Source organism: Aspergillus brunneoviolaceus (assembly GCF_003184695.1).
Source record: "Aspergillus brunneoviolaceus CBS 621.78 unplaced genomic scaffold BO95scaffold_14, whole genome shotgun sequence".
Lineage (NCBI taxonomy): Eukaryota > Fungi > Ascomycota > Eurotiomycetes > Eurotiales > Aspergillaceae > Aspergillus > Aspergillus brunneoviolaceus.
The window spans coordinates 257,612-281,185 of record NW_020290744.1 but is presented as its reverse complement, the minus strand read 5'-3'; the positions used below and the strand labels follow the sequence as shown (position 1 = coordinate 281,185).

The window sequence follows — 23,574 nt, the reverse complement described above, 5'->3', positions numbered from 1 at the left end:
ACCTAATTCTTTGATTTGCCCGAATGGCAACAAATACATTAACGGAGTAATCTGCTTTAGCTGAGCGCGCATTCAAGCTCTGAGAACAGAAGCCAAGAACATGGCGACTCTCGTCTGTACACGCGAGATCCACTCCCTTCCTTAGTTTCTGACTGTAAGTTGCCTTTTCATGACACCGTAAAAACCATCCTGAGCACAATGAAAGCAGGGAATCATAATGAAAGCGAAGCAGAAAAGGAGAAACAGGAAGCAAAAAAAGAAAATCGAAAAGAAAACCAGCACCGTTAACACAAACCATGAAGCACGCCATGAAAAAAAGCAAACAGGCTCCGCCCAGCCCGAAACATTCAAGTCAATCAGACCTGTGATGAAAAAGGCATTCCATTGCCATAGTGCCATTATAACCGAAACCAACCCAACCCAGCCCTATCCAATCCAAATCCGTATCGTTCTTTTCATTTCAGGCTCTCTTCCCAGATTCACCCCTCCTTGACAAGGACGAGACCGAAGTCGACACCTGCCCTGGACTCGACACGGCATACTTGTACCGATACCCCTGTTTCCGCCTCCCCTTCTCGTCCGCTCCCACCGCAAGGTTTCCCTTCCCTGTTCCACTGCCACTGTTGCCACCACTAGCACCACCACCACCGAATTCCTTTTCTCCCCACGACCACATCAGCGCGCGACCCATGCGTTCCCGCTCCTTGAGCAGGAGCTCGACGCGCCGCTGCCACTCCTTCTCGCGCTTCTCCACCGAGCGCGCAATCCGCTCGTCCACGGCGGCGGCGGTCTCCTCCTTCGTCGCGAGCACGGACTCGAGATGCTCGACCTGGAGGTGAAGGGCGCGGCTCTCACTCTGGTGCCGCTCACGCTGCTCGCGCAGCGAGCCCGCCTGCGCCTTGTACCGGGATTCTCGGTGTTCCGTCGCCGCCAGCAGCTCGCGGAGCTTCGCGAGCTCGGCGGCATGGGTCGCTTTCAGAGTGCGGAGTTCGGAGTGGAGAGAGTGGGTTTGTTCGAGGAGTTCTTGCTCCTTCTGACGTTGAAGCTGTAGTGATTGCTGTTGCTGTTGTGGTTGTGGGACGGGAGGGGAAGGAGGGGGGCTGAGTTGTTGGTTCTGCAGCTGTTGCTGCCGGGTTTGTTTCTTCTTCTCATCCTCTTGTTGTTGTTGTTGTTGCTGCTCCTTTTGCAGGCGGTCGATGGTTTCTAGGGCTTTGGTGCGCTCCTCTTTCATTTGGGTCAGTTCCTGCTGGGTCTTGGTGAGGTTCGAGCGAAGGTCGTCGGCGCGCTTGCTGAGGCGGGTGCTTTCGGTCTCGATGGAGTGGATGAGGGTTTGCGCTTCGACGGCCTGGTCCTCCGAGCGCGAGAGCTGCAGTTCGAGGGTTTTCTTAGCCGAATTGGCCTCGGTGAGTTCGGACTGAAGTTTGGAGAGTTCGTCTCGGAGGCGTTTCAGCTCTTCGCCGGGGGCCTGGTCATAGTCTTGGCTCTGGTCTTGACGTTGTTCTTCTGGGTCCTTTCTTGATGAGCCTGGATTCAGAATCCGAGATCCCTGGCTGGGTTGGCCCAGATCCTTGATCAATTCGAGAATTTCTGTATAGGTGTTGCCGCCGGTTTCGAGGGGAAGGTCGGCGGCCATGGCTTTGAGGGCGTTTTCTTGCGCAGTAACTTGGGTCTGCGCGCGGGTGAGGTCGGCTTCGAGCGTGCTGTTCTTTTCCTCCAAGGGGCGATTCTTCGTCTCGAGAGTGACGATTTGTTCTTCCAGAGTCTCGTAGGCTTGATTGACGTTCTCGAGCTCCGTGTCTAACTTCTCTATTTCGAGCAGGTGGCTGCTGATCTGGGCCTTTAATTCATCCACTTCAGTGTTCTTCTCTCGGAGCTGCTGCTCTTTGGCATCGGTGACTTCCTTGAGCTTCGCGATCGTCTCGTCCAGGGTTGCGTCGCGCTTACGCAGCTGTTCCTGGGCCAGATCTAATTGCTGTCGCAAGTATGCAATGGTGTCGAGCCGCTCTGCATCGAGGTTCGGGTGTGATGATGCACGGTTCTGCAGCTCCTTCTGCATATCGCTAATCTGCTTCTGAAGAGCACTTAGCTCGGAGGCATTGATGGTGGACTTGTGCAAGAAAGTCTCTCTTTCTTCGTTCTGTTTCTGGAGCATGTGGACTTGCTCTCGCAGAATAGTCTCGTCAGTACGATTGGCGTAGAATTCATCTAACAAAGCCGACTTCCTCTGCAGCTCGCCCTGAAGGTGCTTTATTTGCTCGCCAGCGGATGCTGCCTCCAGCACGCGCCTACGACCCTTCTCCAGCTGCTCATTGCGGTCTTGCAGCTTGTTTTCGAGTTCAAGTATTTGCTTCCGTAGATCTCCAGCTGCACTTGGTTCTTGCTTGTGAGGGGAAGGGGTTTTGTGTCTCCGTACTGACGGGGTAGTCGTGCTTGCCTCCATCTCATCGTCCGGATCCTCTTCAATATTTTCTAGATGCGTGGTATCCCTGTTGAAGCCACTGGCGCGGCGCAGAAATTGCGATGGAGTAGACATGTCGATCGGTGGGCCGAATTCACTGTATTCGCCAAGCTCTGGTTCAGGTTCGGGCTCATCCTCGATAGCCGGCTGATGCAACTGAGAACTCTGCTCGCGCTGTGGCGGTCGCGTATCCTCCCGCTGCTGCATTCGTTGGCTATTTTGCCTGCTGTGGCCTCGCGGCTGGGCAGGGGATTCAGGTAGCGGAGGCAGGGGGTTTTCGTCTTCCTCCTTTTCCAGGTGGCGCAGATCTTGTTCCTGCTCCTCCAAATCATCAAACAGGGGCTCAAGCTCCGACAAGTCGTGTCCATCATCCCGGAAGTCCATAAAGTGCTTATCCTCCATAGTATCGCCGTCGCCCATCAGGTATTTCTCCAGATTCGCAGTGAAATCCGCTGGACCTCCGACATCCGACAGGTCATCTCCATGCGGAAACTTGAATTCCGCAAGAGGATCCACATGGTCGTCCAGCGCTTGGGTACTCGGGTACTGGCTGAAGTCAACGGTGTATTGCGCCAGACGGGCGTCGATGTCGTTCGCGGCGCGCTCGAGCGACGACGCTCGGGAGGACCGCGGCGAGTAGCTTTGTTTTAGCGGAGAGCGGGCATCATCGGCGTGGGTTGTGGTCGCGGCGCGATCGACAGTACGAGGACTCTTCGCGCTCAGGGGAGAGTAGCTCTGTGCGTTTTGACGACGAGAGGGGGGTGACGAGGGCATGAAGAGAGGCGTCGCGAGAGTTGACGCGCCCACAGTGTCATGGGTGGTCGTATCGGCCATGCTGGGGGTGGATTGTCCTCAAGGGTATCGAGGTGACTAATATAGGACAAGATACTAAAATAGGCCTCAAGGTAGCCGAGGTATCATGGCTTAATGGAATTACTACATAGGTCGACCAATAATGCAGAATTGAAGCCAGAGTCGTTGAAGGAATGAATGAGTTATCGCCGGGGAAGATGCGATAACAAACACCAACTGGTCGGGTAAACACCGATCGTCAGGCACCAGGGGACTTGCTGCCTGTCAATTCAGGCCTCGAATCATCATTGTCAGCAGTTTCACTCAGCGAGCCTGCTGACCGCATCGCACCTCAATTACAGATGATTTTTTACCGAGTCACAATGAATCCTCCGGGTCACACCTGCAAATATCGTGCTCTCATGACAGATAACTATCAACGTAGATGGAATTGTCCTCCAACCATCTGCTCAAGTATTGTATTGTACGGTACTATCACTTACGACTGAGATGAAGAGCAGTGCGTCACGTGTCAGCTCTTTGCGCAACCTGGGGGTGTCTTATGAGCCTCTTCGAGGTAATGCTCTTCGTCCCTGTCCCTAGCTTCTGACCCTGAGGTTCGAAAATGTGCGATTCTCTGCTCAGCAGTCATGGTCTACGAAGGTCAGTACTATATATGAAGTTCTATGCCTACCTACACCGTCGGCGGGGCTGTTAAGGTGGGCTATTCTACTTCCAGACCGTCGCCAGCCGAATCCAGCACTGCTCGCTTCCCCCCATTTCTCCCTCACCCGACCGATCGCGGCGACCTTCGCTGTGTCGCAATCTCGCTTCTCCACCTTTTTTCCCTTCTCCCTCCTCCTCTTCTGCTATCCCCAGGCTTGAGATCTGGGTTTAGTAGTGGAATACCACTCTGCGCATCGTTCCCTCTACCATATCTCTGACAATGCCTCCCGTACCTTCGTCGTCCGACCGGTGTCGGGTTATCTTGTACCATCAGACTCTCTGTCCCAATGGAGGCCAGTATGTCTCGATGATGCCACTAGTCCAGAACAATACAGGCGTTACCCACATCATCCTCGCAGCCTTTCACCTGAACGCAGACCCGGAACACATTACACTGAACAACGATCCCCCACAACACAGCATGTACGACGCCCTATGGGCCGAGGTACCCCGCATGAAACAACAGGGGGTACGCATCATGGGAATGCTCGGGGGCGCTGCGCAGGGCTCGTTCCGCTCCCTGGATGGAGATGCAGAGAAATTCGAACTATACTACCGACCCCTGCTGGCCATGATCCGGCGCCTTGGATTGGACGGGCTAGATCTCGATGTGGAAGAGGAAATGTCGTTGGCAGGGATCATCCGACTTATTGACCGACTCAAACTGGATCTGGGAGACGAGTTTATTGTGACGCTGGCTCCAGTTGCGGCGGCCATGCTGGGCCTGGGAAACCTGTCGGGGTTCGACTACCGGGAGCTGGAACAACAGAGAGCCGCAAAGATCGGTTGGTACAACACGCAGTTCTACAACGGTTGGGGACCCGCAGATAATCCCCGGATGTATGCTGCCATCGTCGCACAGGGCTGGTCCCCAGGCCGGGTGGTGCTTGGGATGTTGACCAATCCGGGCAATGGGTCGCAGGGCTATGTGCCCCCCGAGAAAATCGGACCTATCCTGGCCATGCTGATTGAACAATATCCTGATTTTGGGGGCGTCATGGGCTGGGAGTATTTCAACTCGAAACCCGGGGAACAGGAGCATCCATGGTACTGGGCAGCGGAGATGTCTCTGAGCATGCACATGAAAGATCTCGTGGATGCAGCGCGCCAGCTCACTTCAGGGCCGATGACCAGCAGCTTGATGAACGTGCTTCGCGACATGATGCAGCGGCGATAGACGGGGAGAAATGTAGTGTAGAATATAACTATAAGGATGTATATCCATCGCTCCGCTGGAAGTCTATAGCTGCACGTATAATGTGTTGTTTTGCTGGCTGATGGAATTAAGAACGATGCATGGTGTCTCTGTGTCCGAGCGTCAGTTCAGAAAAAAGAGGTGTTTCGGCATGTCGTCATCGTCGACTTCTCCGCCGCCGCCGGCTTCTGCTCCTTCTTACCGATAAACTTATTGCAGTACCTGCCACTCAACGCCCTTTCATTATTCATTATTCTTCGAGCTGCGAATTGAACAGCAGCAAGCTTCGCCTCCCGGGAAAGCCTACTGACCTGGCAATGATCACTACCTGTTGAATATCATCGAAACCACCCCCAGCACCATGGTGTCTGTCGCGCGGATTGCCGCTGCCTTGAGCTCCGCAACGGTCCGGGCTGCGGCCTTCTTCTTCCTCCGCTGGGTATGTTGATGCAATCGCTTCGCCGCAAGAATCTTCCCCGACTCATTCGTTATGTGATTCTTCTAGGTCCCCGGACACCACTTCCCGCCTCTGGTCTTCACAGCATTGGCTGTGTATCTCACTGCTGTCGTAACGCTTCTTCGACAGGCTGAGCGGAGTACCACCGGCAGCAATTCTAAAGACTCTCCAAAAACCACAAGTTGAGTGACCAGACCAATGAGCATTTTCGGCGGCCTTCTAACTCCTACAATCAGAGCGCACAACACCACGAAATCCAGATAATGTACTCAAGACATTGTTCACTGGCCTGCCGTCCGCCAGCTTACCACGCTCCACGCGGTTGACTGTTCTCATCAACATTGGGCTTGCATTGCTCACTCTAGATTTCATGCTGCGTGGCCTGGTTGTCTACCCCAGCGCAGATATCACCTTCTCTCGGATCGGTTATGTCTCACCAACAACCGCCAACCTACTGGTTCGCGAGCCAGATCCTGCACAGCTGCCCCTTGTCATCTTCTACCAGCCAACAGATACAGAGGACTCGACACGATGGACGGAAGAGGGCATGATCTATGCTCTGGACGAGTCAACAGACTACACGACCACGGTGACAATCAAAGGCCTGAAGCCGTCGTCACCTTACCGCTACTCCCTGTCCAACAATCTCACAGGCTCATTCGTCACTGCTCCAATGCCCGGCACCAAACAGGCAAACCGCCTCAGCTTCCTGACCTCAAGCTGCATGAAGGCGAATTTTCCCTACAACCCGCTGTCGCACCCACTGCGCATCCCAGGGATCGAGATGATGATGGAAACAATGGCTCGACTGCCATCATTGCTGCGACCAGCGTTCATGCTGTTCCTTGGCGACTTCATCTACGTCGATGTCCCTCAGCGCTTCGGGTCATCCGTCTCGCACTATCGCAGCGAGTACCACCGCGTCTACTCTTCTCCCTCGTGGAATCGTCCAGAGGATAGTACGCCCGCCATCGACCTGCCTTGGATTCACACTCTCGATGACCACGAGATTGAGAATGACTGGTCGAAAGGCAACACCACTGCACCGTACCCCGCGGCGTTCGAGCCCTACATCCATTACCATGTCCGGCCTAATCCGCCCATCCCACCCGTTCCCTTCGCGACGCCTGAAAACACGACCTACTTCTCCTTCATCCACGGGCCTGCCTCCTTCTTCATGCTCGATACCCGCACCTACCGATCGGCCCCGTCGCAGTACAACTCCACGATCCTCGGCTCCGCTCAGCTGCAATCCCTCCTGGCCTACATCGCGCGCCCCGAACCCAGCGAAGTGCGCTGGAAGCTCATCGCCTCCAGCGTCCCCTTCACCAAGAACTGGCGGGTCGGCACCACCGACACCTGGGGCGGGTTCCTGAACGAGCGCCGCGTCGTGTTCGAGGCGATCTGGCGCGCCGAGAGCGAGCTCGGCATCCGGATCGTCCTCCTCAGCGGCGACCGCCACGAATTCGGCGCCACGCGCTTCCCCGACCCCTCCCTCGACCTGCCCGCGACCGAGCTTACCCCCAACACCGCCGGGGAGGGCCTGCACGAATTCTGTGTCGGCCCCCTCAACATGTTCTACCTCCCCGTGCGCACTTACCGGCAGACGGACAACGAAGACGTCACCATCAAGTACATCCCCGACGGGAACACCAAGTACGGCCTGGTGGACATCGAGGTCCGCGACGCGGTCATCGATGCCACCCAATCCGGACACCCCGTCACCGTGCCCAGCTCGGTGCTCACGTACTCGATGTATGTCGATACGCAGCTGGTCTGGCAGTACGAGCTCAGCGTCCCCCTGCCCGGGTACGAGAGCCGGGTCGCGGACGTGGCGGCGTGGAAACACCCGCGACTGCCGCCGGGAAAGCTGTTGCTGGACACGAGGGAGGAGCAGAGCTGGGATGCGTGGGCGAAAGGGTGGGTCGGACGAGTCGAGGAGACTGTTGGGTTGATTAGAGATGGTGTCCTGAAGGTAGTGTATAATGTTTTGGATGTGATTCAGAAGAAAGAGCGATTGGATTAAGTTTCTTTCTTTTTTTTCCCTACTTTTTGCAGCTATGATCTTGCGGAAGAATCTCTTGGATACTAGGCAAAACATGCTAATCGGGAATTGGTCCACAAATTGTAGGTTATTCGCCACAAGATGGGTTGAACTGAGAAATCATAGATTGATAGGTATCATTCGAATGAGCAATCTACCGCTTTTTCGGGGAACGGACGTAGTTCAAAGGAGATGGTTACATGCCAATCTGGTTCAATGCAAGCAAACCTCATCTATCATCAGATTATTTCGGTATGGATTGGGATGGAATGAATCAACAACCCGGTGGAGAAACCAAGAAAGAAAAACGAACACGCCCAACACCATAGTATGCTAATACAATCGACATCGACATCAGCAGTAAGCCGTGGCTTCCGGCGGAGGAAAAAAACCGGAGTCATGAAAAGGGAGAATAGTGAGAAAAGGTCAGATATAGACAAGAAGGTGCGAAGAGGATAGAAGGGACTTGAGGGAGAGGGCGGATGGAGGCCAGAGGAAACGAAAAATGAGAATGCAAGGCCGCTGGACGAAGTTGAATAAGGGGTTGCAGCAGGATCACCGGCCACGACCTCGGCCGCCACCACCACTGCCCATACCACCCATCAGCCCGCCCATCTGGCTCATCATGCTCTGCAAGTCCATGCCACCGAGGCCCGGGAGACCGCCACCGCCGCCGCCGCCCTGACCCTGCAGCATCTGCATCATCTTGGCCATGTCGCCCATGCCGGGCATACCGGGGAACCCGCCGCCGCCGGCCCCGCCCATGGCGGCCATGCGCTTCTGCATGGCGGCCAGCTGCTGCTCTTTGTTTCCGCCCTTGAGCATATTCTGGGCGCGCTGCATCTGCTTCTTCTGCCCGCCGACGCGCTTGGCCATGCCGGCCATCATGCGATGCTGAGAAAGAAGGTCCTCGACCTCGCGGACGGTGGTACCGCTGCCGCAAGCCACGCGGACCATGCGGCTGGGCTGTTCGACGAACACCTTCGGGTCGCCGTCCAGCTCGACCGCAGTCATACTGTCGAAGATGTAGATCATGCGGCGCAGCTTCAGCGAGCCGTCCTCGTCGTCCAGACCGGCGGTCAAGTTGGATAGGCCCGGGATCATACCGGAGAGCTTGGACAGAGGACCCATCTTCATGATGGAGGTGATGTTCTCCCGGAAGTCGCGCAGCGTGTAGATACCCTCTGCGATGTGCTTGTAGGTCTCCTTGGCCGAGGCGGAGTCCTTGGTGACAGCCTGGACGTGTTCGACCAGGCCGGCCATATCACCCATGCCAAGCAGCTTCTGGATGAAGGCCTTGGGCTCGAACCGCTCCAGATCCATCAAATGTTCACCGGTACCCAGGTAGATGATGGGCGTGTGCGTGGCGGCGACGGCCGAGATGGCACCACCGCCCGCCGCGTGGCCGTCCGTCTTCGTGATGATGATGGCCCCGAAGTCGGCGGTGGCCTTGAACGCGGAGGACTGGGCCTCAGCAGCTTGACCGATGGTGCTGTCGAGGACGAGTATGGTTTGGTCGGGGGTGACGGCGGTCTGGATCTGAGTCATTTCGGTGAACAGTTCTTCCTCCTGCTTGTGACGACCACTAGTATCCACGATGATGATTTCGAAGCGCTCCTTCTTGAACTTGGCGACACCCTCCGCGGCCACGACGGCGGGGTCGGTCTGCGTCAGACTACCGTAGTACGGGATCTTGGCCTTGGTGGCATTCTGCTTCAGCTGGTCGAAGGCACCCGCACGGAAGGTATCGGCACAGACAAGGGCGGTCTTGAACCCGCGCATCTGGTAGTGGCGAGCCAATTTGGTACAGGTGGTCGTTTTACCGGCACCCTGCAGACCCACGAACATGATCACATTGGAGCGGCCCTTCTTGGGACGGAAAGGCTCGGCGTGCGGGTCCACCAAGGCTACCAGTTCATCGAAAACGGCTTTCTGGATCAGGCGCTTCTTGTTCACGGCGGGTGGCAGGGAGGCGAAGTTGACGCTGGACTTGATGGACTTCCGGAGCGACTGGACGAGGCGGACGTTGACGTCGGCAGACAGCAGAGCTGCACAGATCTCCTTGAGCATATCATCGAAGGCCTACGATCATGAAGTCAGCAGCTAAGAAGGAGTTGCACGGCAGGGCAGCCACGCACCTTCTCGTCCAGATTGTTAGACCGAGTCAGATCATTGACGGCGGCATTAATTCGCCGCCCAAGATCCTGAAGGACCATGGTGAGATGGGATATTCAATGGGAAGTGAAGTTTAGAATGTTCGTAGCAGGTTGCGCAGTTATAGTTTTTTTTTTTGAAATAACAGGAGGATGGCCAGGAACAACTGGGAAGACGACAAGGAGATATGAAGACAGCTGGAGGCAAGTTAGTTTGGATGGCGTTTTGACTCCACTGGGCCATTTGAGGCCAACGCGATGCGGAGAGCCTGCCCCGCCAATCACCGCCTCTTTGTGTCTCACCGCCCGCTGACCCTCCAAAAATTTCCCGGGAAAACGACAGAAAAGAAAGAAAACCGACCGACCGATTTTAATCCCAATCTCCACCACAGCCTCCCAAATCTTATACACACGAGAGACCGACCTTACGGTGTCAGTCCTCTCACCATGGCCCCCTACGTCAAAAAGCGCAAAGTCCTCGACTCGATCGCATCCCGTCCCCAGAAAAAGTTCCGCAAGCAGCGCGCATACCACAGCAGCTCCGAAGATGACGACGACGAACCCACCGATTTCCAAGCCGTCAGTTTGGCAGACTCCGACGTCGAGGAGGAAGTTGTGAAGCAGCCCAAGAAACAGACCCGGTCCATCGGCGAATCGACCAAGAAGGCTCTCCCCAAGAAGCAGCTGAAGAAAAAGCAAGAGGAAAGCTCCGACGAGGAAGATATGGCATCCGATTCGGATGCAGACGACTCGGAAGAAATGGAGGACGATGAGTTCGACGTGGGCGCAGAGTCTGACATTTCCAATCCCGCCTCGACGGCAGGTGGTCGGGCGGTTCCTAAGCGTCAAGATCCTACTGCGTTCTCGACCTCAATGGCCAAGATTTTGGCAACCAAGCTCCCTTCCTCGATGCGCGAGGACCCGGTGCTGTCCCGCAGCAGAGACGCCGCCCAGAAGAGTACCCAAGTGGCGGAAGAGAAGCTGGATCGCCAGGCGCGGGCTAAGATGCGGGCGGAGAAGAAGGAGGAGTTGGATCGTGGCCGTATCCGCGACGTGATGGGATTGGAGCGTGGCCAGGCTGGCCCAGTGGCCGAGGAGGAGAAGCGGTTGCGTAAGATCGCCCAGCGTGGTGTGGTCAAACTGTTCAATGCTGTCCGCGCCGCTCAGGTTCGTGGAGAGGAAGCCGCCAAGGCGGAGCGAAAGAAGGGCACAATTGGTATGGGCGAGCGCGAGAAGGCTGTGAATGAAGTTAGCAAGCAGGGATTCCTGGACCTAATCAGCGGAAAGAAGGGCAAGCCGTTGCAGATCGAGGAGGCTTGAGTGATGCTGGAAGGAAGTTAGTTGCTTTCAACGTGTGTGTATACCTGGCATATTCATGGCGTTCTTGGGGGGTGGGCTACTCTACGTTCCTATTCTTTCTACTTTGATCAACTCTTTTTCATTAAAAGTGATATGCTCTATTTACAAACTTTCGTGCCGCAAAATGTTGAATGGAGATCGGAAATACCCAATGGAAACATGTTCCCTTGCCACCTCGTGACATAACCGCCCCCGTTATAGACGCTAGACATATCGTACATCATTCTCTAGTCAAAATAACATCCATCGCGCTTATATAGAATTAGTGCTTCGGCTCGAAATCGCTTGCCTGCAGGTTCCGAGTCATGGACGGCAACCGGACCACGAGACCATCGAGCTCCTTAGTCATGATTACCTGACAGCCCAGGCGGGAGGTTTCCGTCAAACCAAAGGCCAGATCAAGCATGTCGTTCTCGTCGTCCGATGGCTCTTCCATCTTGTCAAACATGCCGGAATCTTCGACAATGACATGGCAGGTCGAGCAGGCACACGATCCGCCGCAGGCACCTATTGTGTTCCATTCCCGTCAGTCTGCTGATCAATCACATACAACATGAACATGCAATGTTATTCGAACCTTCCATCTCCAGGTCATTAGCCTGTGCAATATCCAACAAGTTATCGCCCTCAGAGACCTGGAAGTCGTACTTTGCGCCGTCCTTGTCGATGAAAGAGATGTTAATCCTGCGCGAACACTTAGCACATTGCAATGATTATTATTAAAGGTTGTAGTTTATGGGGAGAGGAGGGAGAGTGACTCACTCCTCTCCAGGCTTGGGAGGCGTGATGTGACCGTGCTGTACTCCGGCGGTGACGGAGAAGCTCCTACGCTCGGACAGCCGCTGGTTCTGGATGCGCGGGGTCACTAGGGATCGCCGGGACGACAGGGAAGCACGACCAGAGCTCATTGACCGCGAGGACTGGAGGGGGAATCGGTTGGCAAGGAACTGAGAAGAGGGAGCGCGAACAACACTCTCGCCGGCCCGAGGCAGGACATGGCGCAGGTTAAGTCCGGCTTCTCTCAGGAAGGACATGGCGAATGATTGTGTGATGAAAGGGTGGGGGTATAAGAAGAATCCGAGCAAAGATGAGGGAGTGGAGAGGGACGTCAGATAGAGATTAAAGGGAGCTGAATGAATGAATGAATTGGATTGAATTCAATAATGGCGGAGAATGGGAGGAAAAGTGGAAAAGCCCGAAAAACACCAGCGGGAAATCCGCGGCTTGTCATTCGCCGGCGTTTGCCTCTTTTGAGCTGGAGGTTCGGCTTCACTAAACTTCTTTGGAGACCGACCGACCTTGCTTTACCTTACCTTACCTTACTTTCTTTTTCTCTTCAAATCCTCTACTACTACTACTATCAAGTCACTACTAAATAACTTATACTCATCCACCACACCCTTTTCCTCTTCTCTCTCTTCCCCATCCATCTTCTAGCTTCTCCTTTCCCCTATCATGTCCTCTCCTCTGGAAGGGCCCAATCCCCTCCGCCCCTATTATTTCCCCCCATCTTTGGGGTTGGACACCGGTCATGCTGCTTCCCCTCCAGATGCGTCATCCTCGGCCACCCAGGTCTTTGGCGGTTCCGCACGCGATCTGCTGCCCGATATTGATTATTCCGACTACCTCGAAAGCTCTCCCTCAGTCTCCAGCTGGATTCGCGATGCTCTGGACCAAGCCCTCTGGCGCTACACCAGTGTCCTGACCTCACAGCCTTTCGATGTCGCCAAAACCATCCTGCAGGCATATGTCGCGCCCGGCGATGCGACAGACGGCCAATGGGCTATGCATGATCGCCGAGCATCGGGTGCCGGAAGCCATATTGATTCCTACGATGAAGACGTATGTTTCAGCAGCTCTTTCCAAGAATCGGAAGAAGCTCACCTTCAGGCTCTAGGACTCCTTGTCGTCGGATGACGAAAGCAGTTATTTTACTTCCGCAGCACCTGCCGCAGCCTCCCCCTCAGCTCCCCGATCCCGCAAGCCTCACCGCCGCCATATCACCGATCGAAGCGGTTACATTCCCTCCACGACCTCATCGAGACATGCCCTCACCATTAAGAACCCAAGCTCCCTCATGGATGTCTTGTCGCAACTCTGGACCACCAGTGGCCCGACCTCGCCCTGGAAGGCGACCAATGCCACCTTCATCTACTCCCTTCTCCTGCCCACCCTAAATACATTTATCCGCAGCTTGCTCTCTGCGATTGTCGGCTTGCCGGAGGAGGATGTGACTTCTTCAATGACAGCCGACATCCTGACGTCGACTTCCCCGATGGCGACCCTACTCTTGTCCTTCATCTCCTCCTCATTGTCGGCAATGCTCCTCTCCCCGATTGATACCGCGCGAACATTCCTTATCTTAACCCCAGCTACGCATGGCCCGCGCTCCCTGCTACGAGCTATCCGCCAAATCCCGACTCCCAACTGCACCATTCCGTCCCACCTGGTGCCCATCACCGTCCTCCACTCCAGTCTGCCCAACTTCATCACCAACACGACTCCATTAATTCTCAAATCGTATCTGTCTCTCGATCCCGTGCTCAATCCGTCCATCTGGAGCCTGTTCACCTTCCTGAGCTCCGGTCTAGAATTGGCGGTCCGGTTCCCGCTCGAGACTGTACTGCGCCGCGCCCAAATCGCGACGTTCACTTCCCCCAGCATCCGCCAGCAGTCAAGGCGTTCAGTACGTGCTGAAACCTCCGCGAATGAGGAAGAGGCCTCGGAGATCGAAACGATCGTCCCAACCCCCCAGACCTACCGGGGTATTGTGGGTACTATGTGGGGGATTGTGTACGAGGAAGGAGTGCAAGTCACACCGGAAGTTGAGCGGGCGCGCCAGCTGCTGAAGAAGCCCGTCACTCAGCGCAAACGTCAGGGCCAGGGAATCCAAGGTCTCTACCGAGGCTGGCGCATCGGCATGTGGGGAATCGCTGGTATCTGGGGCGCCAACCTACTCGGCACGGTCGGCGTGGCCGGCGACGACGATGCCAGGATGAGCGGAGGTCGGTTTTAAACCAGCTGCAGAGCCATATTAGCATCGTCGGATGCAAAGAGCAGAGCCAAAGCCCTCCAAGCCCGTGCCCCTGCCAACTCGGCTGATAATCCCACACAATTAGTCGAGACCCCTCAGAATACCGCATGACATGAGGACGACGAAGCGGATTTTCAATATTCCAGCTAAGCCAAGCTAGCCAACCTCTCCACAAGCTCCCAACAACTTCATCATGATACGATTTCTTTTGGGTGAAGCAAAAGAAGCCAACGACCCCCCGCACCCTCCGCACCCCACATCATCGCTCATGCACACGGCGACGATCTGTAAAAACACCTTAACGACGTTTCTTTTCTCCCTGCACACACCATCTTTTACCACTTGTTTTCTATACCATCTCAACTTCCCCTTACCCTTCTTCCTACTATCCTTCCCTCCGCTCCTTCATCTACCAGTGGAACGATGTCTTGTGTACTTTCTAATATCAGTATACTATATAACGCCGCTACGGAATGTACTTTTATCTCTCCATCAACATGTTTCTCGGATCGGGCTTCCTTTCTATCAACTTGTCTCCTATTTTCAATGTAGCTGAATGAACTCGGAGTAAGGGCGGACGGCGTTGGGCTTTTCAAGGGGGGCGGTGGTGATCTAGTATAGATATAGGCAAGCAAGGCACCTGCCAGATTTACATGATGAACCCCTGGGCAATTGCCCAAAATCATAAAATTCTAGGCTTGAATTGTGACACGTTGCACCTGGGCCCGCTTTTGCTCGATCAGTTCAAAAAGACATTCATTGTCGTTTGACATGTATCTCAAGAACGGGCTTTCCAGGTCATACACACATTACGTTGGGAAAATGAATACCGAAGTAGATAACAACACAAAATGCCAGTTCATTTCATTTCAAACCATCTAGACTCATTAGACGCTTTGGCTTGGCCCACGCGTTGGAAATCACCGCTGGGGTGAGTGGAGGTTTTTGATTTGGATTTTTTTTTTGTTTTTGGGCGAGGTTCGTGATAGAATCATAGCCTAGCATAACATAACATAGCATAGCGTAGCATTGTATAGCACATCGTAAATATCCAGGGTTTATGGTTGCAGGTAGATTGACTTTTTGCTTTTGAGATCGGAGTTTATGTCCAGTCATGGGGTGTGGAGGGGACTGGAAAGAGGGATGGGAAGGATGAAGGGGGTCGTTTTGTCAGGAAGAGGAGGTAAAGTGTACCCGTTGATAAGAGGTGAAGAGTCATGGGTTGAATGAGTTACATTAAAATTGTAGACTGGCGGGGATGACGTAGGAGGTGACAGGGAAGGGAGACACCAGGGGGAGAGATTCGTTAGGGAGGAGGATGGAGGGAGGAGACAGAGGTAAGAGGTTCGGGAGTGTATAGTCTTGTATAATACAAACTCAAACATTCATGAATCGGGTGTTGGGTATCACTGAGAATAAAAAGACAAGTGCAGATAAGTGAAGAAAGAAGGGTTCGTCCGCCATCTATTTATCGGCGAACCGTCGATCAAAGTATCGCAAGACGCCCATGACGCTGGCAGCCTCGACTTCGAGGGCCGCTCGGGAGCCGGGCGGAGCTACCTCCTGGGGTTTGGGGAGGGTGTGGAGTTTAGGGAGCCAGGCGGAGATATCGTCACTTGCTCGAGAGAAATTAGGATGCCGGGAGAGGGTGGTAAAGGCATCAGCACAGGAGAGGGTTAAGGAGGGCGTGTTGGAGCGACGCGAACTGGCAGTGGGTTGGGGAGGGTTGCCCCCGCGAGACATGCAGCACCCGCCATCGGCGCCCTTACCGCCGCAGCAACCGGAGGAGGCAGCGCTGGCGGAGCGGGAGGCCGCCAGCGTCTTGCAAAAAAGGGTCCGGCGTGGATCGGACTGACATTGCGCGCATGTTCCCGGCCCATTGGCACACGGATTTGTGGCCTGACTGATTGGGGGTAGCGTGACGTCGGACCGAACGTCGCCTTCCGATGGGGGTGGTGTGAATTGAGATAGGTTCTGAATGGGCGCCAGCCGATTGTTCTCAAAAGAGTTCCTTCGACGCTCTTCCTCCTGGGCCGCCATCTCGGCGCAAATACAGGGTGTTCCATCCTGGCAGAACCCGCAGGGGTCTACAGCTGGCGATGAGACGGAGGTGCTATGGTCGTCTTGAATAGTATGCGGTGCGGCGAACCGCGTGGTGAAGTCGATCTCCATCTCCTCAGGCTCCGGTTTGATCTCGGGTTCGGGTCGTGTGAGACTAGGACTGCCAGGCCGCTTGCCCAGCGAAGACCGAGTCTCAACTCCCGGAATGGCAAAAGCATCCTCAATACACTGACAGTGGACAGAGGAGCAATCCCCGCAGCCCAACGGAACCTCCTCCCGTGGTTCTTCAACCACGGCGGTAGACCTGCCGGTCGGCAACCCGCGATCACTGGCCGCTCGGTCTTCGGTCGGGTTTCTCGCAGCGATTCGGGTCAGAGGAGCCTTGTCGGAGCTCTTGTCGGTAAGAGTTGTCCGGAACTCTCGCACCAGAGTCTCCTTCGCACTCCGTTCGACAGAAACCTCCTTCTCCAAGGCATGGCATCGGTCGCGCCACCAAGCCATCTCACTTCGACATTGTTCGACATCGCTGGACAGGCTTGCAATCTGGTCCTTGAAGGCAGCGATATGAATCTCGTGCTCATCTTCGATTTTCTTGATCTGATCCTCGAGCTCGTTGACGCGGGCGGCTCGACGTTCGCGGAACGCTCTCTGAGCGGCTCGATTCTGGGCCTTGCGTTTGGTGGGTGGAGTGTCGGTGGCCGGCTTGCGACCAGGTTTGGGGCGAGGAGGAATCACCCATTCCTTGGAGGTGACGGAGCCGGGTGTGCCCGGACCAGGAGACGGTGAGATAGCTGGCTTGGCAGCCAGTGCGGGAGCCAGCGGCGCTGGACCCGGACCAGGGGCTATCGTGAGAGCAGTCGGACTGGCCATGGTAAAGAAAAATCCTCTATCGATTTAGAGGAAGTCTGTAGTATGATCAGTGGACATGTCATGGGTGAAGATGGAGATGGAGATGGAGAAGGGTGGTTCAGTAACTGGTGAGGAGATGTTCGGAGAAGAAAGGTAAGAAAGGCGGGCTAACCGGCAGAAGGAAAGGCGGTGATGGTGGTGGTGGTGTCACTGGATCGCTTCGGCCGGAAGAGCGGAAGTGCGCCCCTTCAGCCGGTAAGCGAGACAACGGAATTGCTGGCTGCAAACCAATTGATTCGAGAGGAAGGGACAGCAATTGACCCTGTATAGATAGGTTGACAGCAGAGTGAGTAGGGCAGGGAAGGAGTGGAAGGAAAATCGAAGCAAGTAGGCTTAGGATTGAGGAGAAGGCGAAGGAGGAGGAGGAGGAGGAGGAGGAGGAGGAGGACGGACAGACACCAAAAGCGACCGAGGAAGAAGGAAAGCTGAGAAGAAATGGAGGAAGGGAAAAGGAAAGAAGGAGGGGGGAAACAGAGAGGGAAAAATGAATGATCGGATCAGATTAGATTATCGTGCGCTTTCACCGACTTCGGAGTTCCAGTGGCTCCCCCACTCGTTGCCCGCCCTCATTCGTCCGTCCCGTGGTAGACTGCGGGTTATCAATCAATAATTCCCTGCCGGTTCGAACTTGGGGTTTAGGGTATGCTCCGGTGCTCCATCCAGCTCGTATGCTGGGCCTAGCATCGAGTTCTTCTCAGTAGGGCTGGTGAAGAAACACCCTTGATTTTATCATTGTCCCATCACGATTGGTAGAAGCATCACCTAAGAACTTATAGACAAGTCATGTCCTTCTACTCTGTCTACCACGAGCAGTTCCATTCTCAGATGGAGAAGCTACTGTGTTCTGTATAGTATGCTTCAGTGAAAAAAAGTCATGACTTCCATGACTCGTTCATCACCCATGGTGAAGAAGAAATTTTGCTCCTCTTCCCAAGACCACCCGTGTGGGTACATGAGTCCTTTTTTCCCCCTTGTTGACGATCCTGTTGGTCAATGGATTCTGCTAGAGTTTTATCCGCGATGAGCGCGGACATCCGGTGATGGAGAAGGCGACAATCCCTCTTCCTTGCCAAGCGTTTTAGCATATGGCAAGGGGCAAAACCAAACTCCATGCTCGCCATTTGGTGCACGAGGTCTGACACATAAGAACGCTGAACTTCGGCGGAGGATCCGAGCTTGGGCCGGAAACCGTTCGGGCTAGGTTACTGCATCCATAAAGTGCGGATTGATTAGCCGGAGGGAAAATGGGGACTGGTGAGGATACTGTTAGTAATGAAGCTCGCAAGGTCACCCTTGGAACGTGCAGTGCAAAAGTGCAAAAGTGCAAGGAGTCGAGGGTGCAAACGGCCTCGGCAGGAGTTTTCCCTCCGTCGCCTGATCTTATCTGATCCCACTTTTCCCGTTTCGGGAATCCCAGCCAATTCCCGGTGTGTGAAATGTGTCATAGACTCGTAATACACCAACCAGAACCGTCAATGATCAGTCTTGAGAACTCCTTCTCTTAACCTGGTTCAGCTTAGCTCAAATGGAGAGGGATGGTTGAGAACTTGAGACAACTTGAAAGAGAGGGGAAGAGGGTCGGGAGAAAAATTCTTCTTATCAATCAAAGCCCTTGCATGCGTCTCCAGTCCTCCCCGAGTCCACTTCGACCTCAAATGCCGAAGAACGGAAGGACGAGGGCGAAAACGGGCCGATCTGGCTCGGCTTCCTTTGGGCTTGTCGTCAGAAGTCTCGAGAAGCCAGTTCAGCGCGGCCGTGTGCAGGAGGTTGGACACATCTTTATATCCATGTGTAGAATATGTGCACACGTGTTGAGAAAGCCCCCTCCGAAAAATTAGGAGCCAGTAACTTACTCTCGTTAGCGGCGTTCAGACGTAGCAAGTCAAGCTCTCAATGCAGTCATGCCTCCCAGCAAGCAAGACTGGTTAGTGACTCACGAAAATCCCCCGATGCTCGCCTCGCTCGACCCTCTCGATTCCCGTCCTTTATCCGAAATTTCTCCTTCTTTAGGCAGATCGTCGTATGCATGCGGATTAGATTTCATTTGCACATTACAGTATACAGTCTGGAGTCATACACCATCATCCTTGATACAATAAACATGAAAGCTGTCAATATACGTCCGTGAAACCCCAAGCATATCACAAATCAACCAGAGCAGGCGCTCCTTCGGCTGGGGGGAATGAATGCTTGGTTGCGACAAACACCTTCTGGATGCCTCCCTCGCGGCTATTGAATAGCTCGTACAATCTAGACATGTCTTCTAGACGTACTCGATGCGTGACCATGTCCAAGGGGTTGATCTCTCCCTTGCGGATGAGCTCCAGAAGATGCTTCCAGTAGCGGTGCACGGGAGCTTGACCGTTGCCGATCAAGCGGATGCCAGTCTGCATCAGAGCACCAATATTGAAGTGGTTGGTCTAAATTATGGTCCATCAATCAGCAACGCGCCGCTGTCACGTTAGTCGTGTGGCGACACTTACAAAGCCAGTGTAGATCCCGGTAACGCCAACCCGTCCAAATGGCCGGACGGAGGTAATCATCTCGTTCAACATCTCCGAGGTATCAGTCTCCAATCCCAGGAGAACCTCGAAGTAGTGCGCCCATCCCTTTGCGAACTCTCCCGATGCACATTCCAACGCCACATCCGGTCCACCGGGGACCACCTTCTTCAACTGGGAGGTGATGGATTCACCACGCGGCAGCTTGGTGAAATCGATCGTTTCCACCTTGGGCAACTTACTCTTGACAAAGTCCAAGCGCCACGCTGCGTCGCCACCGTCAATGAGGATCACTCGACTGGCGCCCTGCATAAAACTGAAGCTGGCCACCATTTGGCCAATCGGCCCTGCACCCCAAATGGCAACCACATCGCCCTTGTCGACTCCGGTGTCAACCACACAGTGATACGATGTGGCAAGGACGTCGGAGAGATACAGACCCTTCTCATCAGGGACATCATCGGGAAGTGCCAGCAGGTTCTGATCGCCATATGGCACACGGACATATTCAGCTTGGCCTCCAGCGAAGCCACCCGTGAAATGGCTGTAGCCGAACATACCTGCACAGAGTCTGGTTAACAAGCTGTCCTTTAAAACGCTGAGAAATCGATGTCCTTGTCTGGAAGACTTGCCTGCAGTGCGCTTCCCATACATGGCATTAGTGATGGTGTTTTCGTTGGTCCGTTCACAGGCCGAAGTCAGCTCTTTCTTGCAGTTCGTGCATTGGCCGCAGGCGATAGGGAAAGATGCCACCACCCTATCTCCGACCTTGACATTCTTTGCTCCGGGTCCGACGCTGTCCACAACGCCGCAGAATTCGTGTCCCAGCACATCACCTTTTTCGAGTTGAGGAACAACACCTGTGATACACCGAGTCAGAACTACTTTGCAGTCTAATTGCTTGGCATAGCAAGCTCGGACTGTGGTATACCATGATAAAGGTGGAGATCGCTTCCGCAGATCGTGCTACCGGTGATCTTCACAATCACGTCCCCTTCATCGATAACTCTTGGCTTGGGCATTTCCACCACCTCGACGGTGTTTTTGCCCTGCCAGATGGTGGCCTTGATCTTCTCTCCGGTCTCTTCCCCACTCTCTCCCTTGGCATAATTGCTCACATCCGTGGTGACGGTGGCATTGTCACCGTGTCCGACCAGCTTCTCGACCAAATTAGCAGCCTGAGTTGTTGCTGCCATTGTTGTGGATCAATGATATGTAGTCTGTAAATTTGAGTAGTGCAGAGAATCATGAAATCTTCTCATGGTACGACTTCCTGCGAGGGTTGATAGATAATATATCAATGGTCAAGTCAAGTTCGCCGCCTGCGGCTGACATCACAGTGAGGTCGTTTGTTTCATTCTCGTATGAACCCGGTTCCACGGGATTAATTCCAATGAGTATAGTATGCTATCTCTCTCACCTGGCTCTTAGTGGTTAGACTTGCAGCTTTGAACAGCTAGGTATAGTAAGAGTCCTGCAGTCACTGGGCGAACTGAATGGGTGATCCGTATGAGAATACGAATCCCCATCATCGGTTCAGCTGTTGGAAAAGGAACTGCCATGACGTCATTTATCACCAGCTTCCCCCGCACAACTTGACTTGGTTCCATCAAGGACGACACTGATGACAAATCTTGCATTGTCCCAATTGAAAACAGTTGCACAAAATAAACTTATGTTGATCGTTGCTGGTGGAGGTTATTATTGACGCATACATACACCGACACACAACAAGACAATGGAAAGGCGGTTGTTCTCACCCTTAGGCAACAGGCTTTGCCCCCCACTATTGAAAACAGCCTCGGATCAACTTCCCCCGACTCTTGGCTTTCGCATAAGAAAAACACAGTATCTCTACGATAGAAACTGCCGGCCGCCAGATCGTGCTGTCTATCTAGATTCATGAAGTTGGAACTGTACACGTGAGTCGGGTGTTGGCTTCACTCTTGAGGAGATACATCAAACACTACCACCGCCACCATGGGACGATTCGGGAATTTCCTGGATCGCGTTCACCAACATGTCAAAGAGAAGTATGGATCCCCGCCTGCTTCTCCTCAACCTTACAGCCCGCCTTCGAACCAGCCAGATGGTCCCTGGCCGACACAAGAGACGGCTCCTGCTTTCCCTCCAGGTTGGTTGATTGAATTCCTGCGGGCGGATGGCCTCTCGCTTACGGAAATGCCGTCTTGCTGATTAGTGACTCAATTCCATTGCCACTAGGAGCAAGCCCTGCGGTCGCCAGAGCTGGACCACAGACAGTGTTTGCGCATTTTATCGTAAGGGAAATCATTGTGGATAACGACTAGTACAGTACTCAGCTAACTGCACTCTAGGTGGGATGCGCGGCTGCCATGACCCCCGAACAATGGGAGTCGGATATCATCGAGGCCCAAAAGTGCCATATTGATGGCTTCGCGCTCAACATCGCCCCCCAGGATAGTTACACCGAGCGTGTCCTGGAAAATGCGTACAGCGCGGCGGAAAGAGTCGGGAATTTTACCCTATTCCTCTCCTTCGACTATGGTTCGGGGGGCCCATGGCCGGTGGACCGTGTCATTCACTACATCAACACCTTCTCACACCGCAGCCCCCAGTATTTCTATGAAGGAAGGCCCTTGGTTTCTACCTTCATCGGCGTCTCAAGCGCCGGAGACTGGGTCGACATCAAGCGCGCCACGAATTGTTTCTTCGTACCTAGCTGGCCCGACTGCGGCCCTGCCGCCATCGCCAACTACCTCGACATTGTGGATGGTGCTTTCAGTTGGGACGCATGGCCCGTAGGCGCTGAACAGAAGAACACCGCCAACGATGAACACTGGATGCAGTCCTTGGCTGGTCGACCGTACATGATGCCCGTTTCACCTTGGTTCTACACGAACTTGCCCCAATGGGACAAGAATTGGCTGTGGCGCGGCGATGATCTCTGGCACTATCGGTGGGAGCAGGTGATGAGATTGCAGCCGGCTTGGGTTCAGGTATGGGGCTTTTTCTAAACCCTCATTCTTCGACAACTAACCTCGTTGATCGCAGATCATTAGCTGGAACGACTACGGCGAAGCACACTATATCGGACCCATCCACGAGGCCGGGGTACCTGATGGAGCCGGTCGCTATTGTTTTGGACACCCTCATGACGCATGGCGGGCACTTTTGCCCCATTACATTGACGCTTACCGGAACGGCGGCGTGGTGGATCCCAACCAGCCCCGACCTCACTTGTCCTTTGCGGATAAGATTGTGTACTGGTATCGCACGAACCCCAGTCATGCTGGCAGTACCAATGGGACTACCGGCAATAACCCGGGGGTGGGCCAAGAGGCATTGCACCCGGGCGAGGTATCACAGGATCGGGTGTTTGTCAGCGTGATTGTGGGGAGCCCGAGCGAAATTCATATTCAGATTGGGGATGGAACGCTCAATATCGTACAAGTCTTGGGGGCGGGCGTTCATCACTGCTCGGTTCCATTCGATGGAGAAACAGGACCCGTGCAGATCATGATTGTGCGCAACGAGCAGGTGATGGCATCGGCAACTGGACCGGCCATTACAGAGGAATGTCAGGATGGCAATGTGAACTGGAATTGTTATGTAGGCTCAAGCGACTAGATGGGGTTGATAACTATGGCGACATCATGGATCGGATCGCTTATCGTGAGAGGCCGTTTCCGGATAAGGATAGCTGATTAGAGCGGATGATGACTGTAAATTGATGGTAAATACAGAATGATAGATGGACAATATCCATGATGCCTAGAGCTGTACTCTGTAGTCGCATTGTACTCCGTAAAGCTGACTGGAATAGAGAAGGTGACGGAAGATACAAGGATGGGATGCAAGAGGAGAGAAGGGACAGCCGAGGGGCGATCACCACATACATCTCCA

At 54.2% G+C, this 23,574-nt stretch overlaps 11 protein-coding genes across 11 annotated transcripts; 6 read left to right on the top strand and 5 right to left on the bottom strand.

Annotated features, from left to right (window-relative positions):
- Positions 1 to 6: 6 nt before the first annotated feature.
- On the bottom strand, positions 7 to 3,432 carry BO95DRAFT_440312 (putative spindle pole body associated protein SnaD). Its single transcript, XM_025585935.1, has one exon. It carries the CDS (start codon positions 3,290 to 3,292, stop codon positions 461 to 463), a length of 2,832 nt encoding a protein of 943 aa, XP_025445035.1. The 5' UTR covers positions 3,293 to 3,432; the 3' UTR covers positions 7 to 460.
- Positions 3,433 to 4,196: 764 nt separating this feature from the next.
- On the top strand, positions 4,197 to 5,153 carry BO95DRAFT_429428 (putative class III chitinase; the record flags this gene model as incomplete). The annotated part of the gene is made up of 1 exon (XM_025584892.1): positions 4,197 to 5,153. One exon carries the CDS (start codon positions 4,197 to 4,199, stop codon positions 5,151 to 5,153), a length of 957 nt encoding a protein of 318 aa, XP_025445034.1.
- Positions 5,154 to 5,512: 359 nt separating this feature from the next.
- BO95DRAFT_440311 (alkaline phosphatase family protein) lies at positions 5,513 to 7,789 on the top strand. Its single transcript, XM_025585934.1, has 2 exons — positions 5,513 to 5,809; positions 5,865 to 7,789. The coding sequence occupies exon 2, from the start codon at positions 5,999 to 6,001 to the stop codon at positions 7,652 to 7,654; it is 1,656 nt and encodes a 551-aa protein (XP_025445033.1). The 5' UTR covers positions 5,513 to 5,809; positions 5,865 to 5,998; the 3' UTR covers positions 7,655 to 7,789.
- BO95DRAFT_480133 (RNA-binding signal recognition particle subunit SRP54) lies at positions 7,767 to 10,024 on the bottom strand. Its single transcript, XM_025590131.1, has 2 exons — positions 9,811 to 10,024; positions 7,767 to 9,754 (listed from the first exon to the last, which is right to left on the bottom strand). Exons 1-2 carry the CDS (start codon positions 9,886 to 9,888, stop codon positions 8,228 to 8,230), a joined length of 1,605 nt encoding a protein of 534 aa, XP_025445032.1. The 5' UTR covers positions 9,889 to 10,024; the 3' UTR covers positions 7,767 to 8,227.
- A 177-nt stretch (positions 10,025 to 10,201) lies between these two features.
- On the top strand, positions 10,202 to 11,331 carry BO95DRAFT_440308 (rRNA-processing protein RRP15). The gene has a single exon (XM_025585933.1). It carries the CDS (start codon positions 10,273 to 10,275, stop codon positions 11,143 to 11,145), a length of 873 nt encoding a protein of 290 aa, XP_025445031.1. The 5' UTR covers positions 10,202 to 10,272; the 3' UTR covers positions 11,146 to 11,331.
- BO95DRAFT_440307 (ferredoxin family 2Fe-2S iron-sulfur cluster binding protein) lies at positions 11,247 to 12,362 on the bottom strand. The gene is made up of 3 exons (XM_025585932.1): positions 11,947 to 12,362; positions 11,762 to 11,868; positions 11,247 to 11,691 (listed from the first exon to the last, which is right to left on the bottom strand). The coding sequence occupies exons 1-3, from the start codon at positions 12,216 to 12,218 to the stop codon at positions 11,447 to 11,449; spliced, it is 624 nt and encodes a 207-aa protein (XP_025445030.1). The 5' UTR covers positions 12,219 to 12,362; the 3' UTR covers positions 11,247 to 11,446.
- Positions 12,363 to 12,639: 277 nt separating this feature from the next.
- On the top strand, positions 12,640 to 14,200 carry BO95DRAFT_356829 (mitofusin complex protein UGO1; the record flags this gene model as incomplete). The annotated part of the gene is made up of 2 exons (XM_025582324.1): positions 12,640 to 13,026; positions 13,082 to 14,200. 2 exons carry the CDS (start codon positions 12,640 to 12,642, stop codon positions 14,198 to 14,200), a joined length of 1,506 nt encoding a protein of 501 aa, XP_025445029.1.
- Positions 14,201 to 14,305: 105 nt separating this feature from the next.
- Positions 14,306 to 14,891, top strand: BO95DRAFT_50484 (uncharacterized protein). The gene has a single exon (XM_025591137.1). The coding sequence runs from the start codon at positions 14,412 to 14,414 to the stop codon at positions 14,772 to 14,774; it is 363 nt and encodes a 120-aa protein (XP_025445028.1). The 5' UTR covers positions 14,306 to 14,411; the 3' UTR covers positions 14,775 to 14,891.
- A 617-nt stretch (positions 14,892 to 15,508) lies between these two features.
- hapX (bZIP transcription factor HapX) lies at positions 15,509 to 17,639 on the bottom strand. The gene is made up of 2 exons (XM_025591221.1): positions 17,255 to 17,639; positions 15,509 to 17,184 (listed from the first exon to the last, which is right to left on the bottom strand). Exon 2 carries the CDS (start codon positions 17,147 to 17,149, stop codon positions 15,683 to 15,685), a length of 1,467 nt encoding a protein of 488 aa, XP_025445027.1. The 5' UTR covers positions 17,150 to 17,184; positions 17,255 to 17,639; the 3' UTR covers positions 15,509 to 15,682.
- A 1,690-nt stretch (positions 17,640 to 19,329) lies between these two features.
- BO95DRAFT_461095 (zinc-dependent alcohol dehydrogenase) lies at positions 19,330 to 20,885 on the bottom strand (the record flags this gene model as incomplete). The annotated part of the gene is made up of 3 exons (XM_025588798.1): positions 19,330 to 19,608; positions 19,672 to 20,549; positions 20,621 to 20,885. The coding sequence occupies 3 exons, from the start codon at positions 20,883 to 20,885 to the stop codon at positions 19,330 to 19,332; spliced, it is 1,422 nt and encodes a 473-aa protein (XP_025445026.1).
- Positions 20,886 to 21,338: 453 nt separating this feature from the next.
- On the top strand, positions 21,339 to 23,435 carry BO95DRAFT_480127 (glycoside hydrolase family 71 protein). Its single transcript, XM_025590130.1, has 4 exons — positions 21,339 to 21,823; positions 21,913 to 21,968; positions 22,026 to 22,667; positions 22,723 to 23,435. The coding sequence occupies exons 1-4, from the start codon at positions 21,670 to 21,672 to the stop codon at positions 23,296 to 23,298; spliced, it is 1,428 nt and encodes a 475-aa protein (XP_025445025.1). The 5' UTR covers positions 21,339 to 21,669; the 3' UTR covers positions 23,299 to 23,435.
- Positions 23,436 to 23,574: the final 139 nt, after the last annotated feature.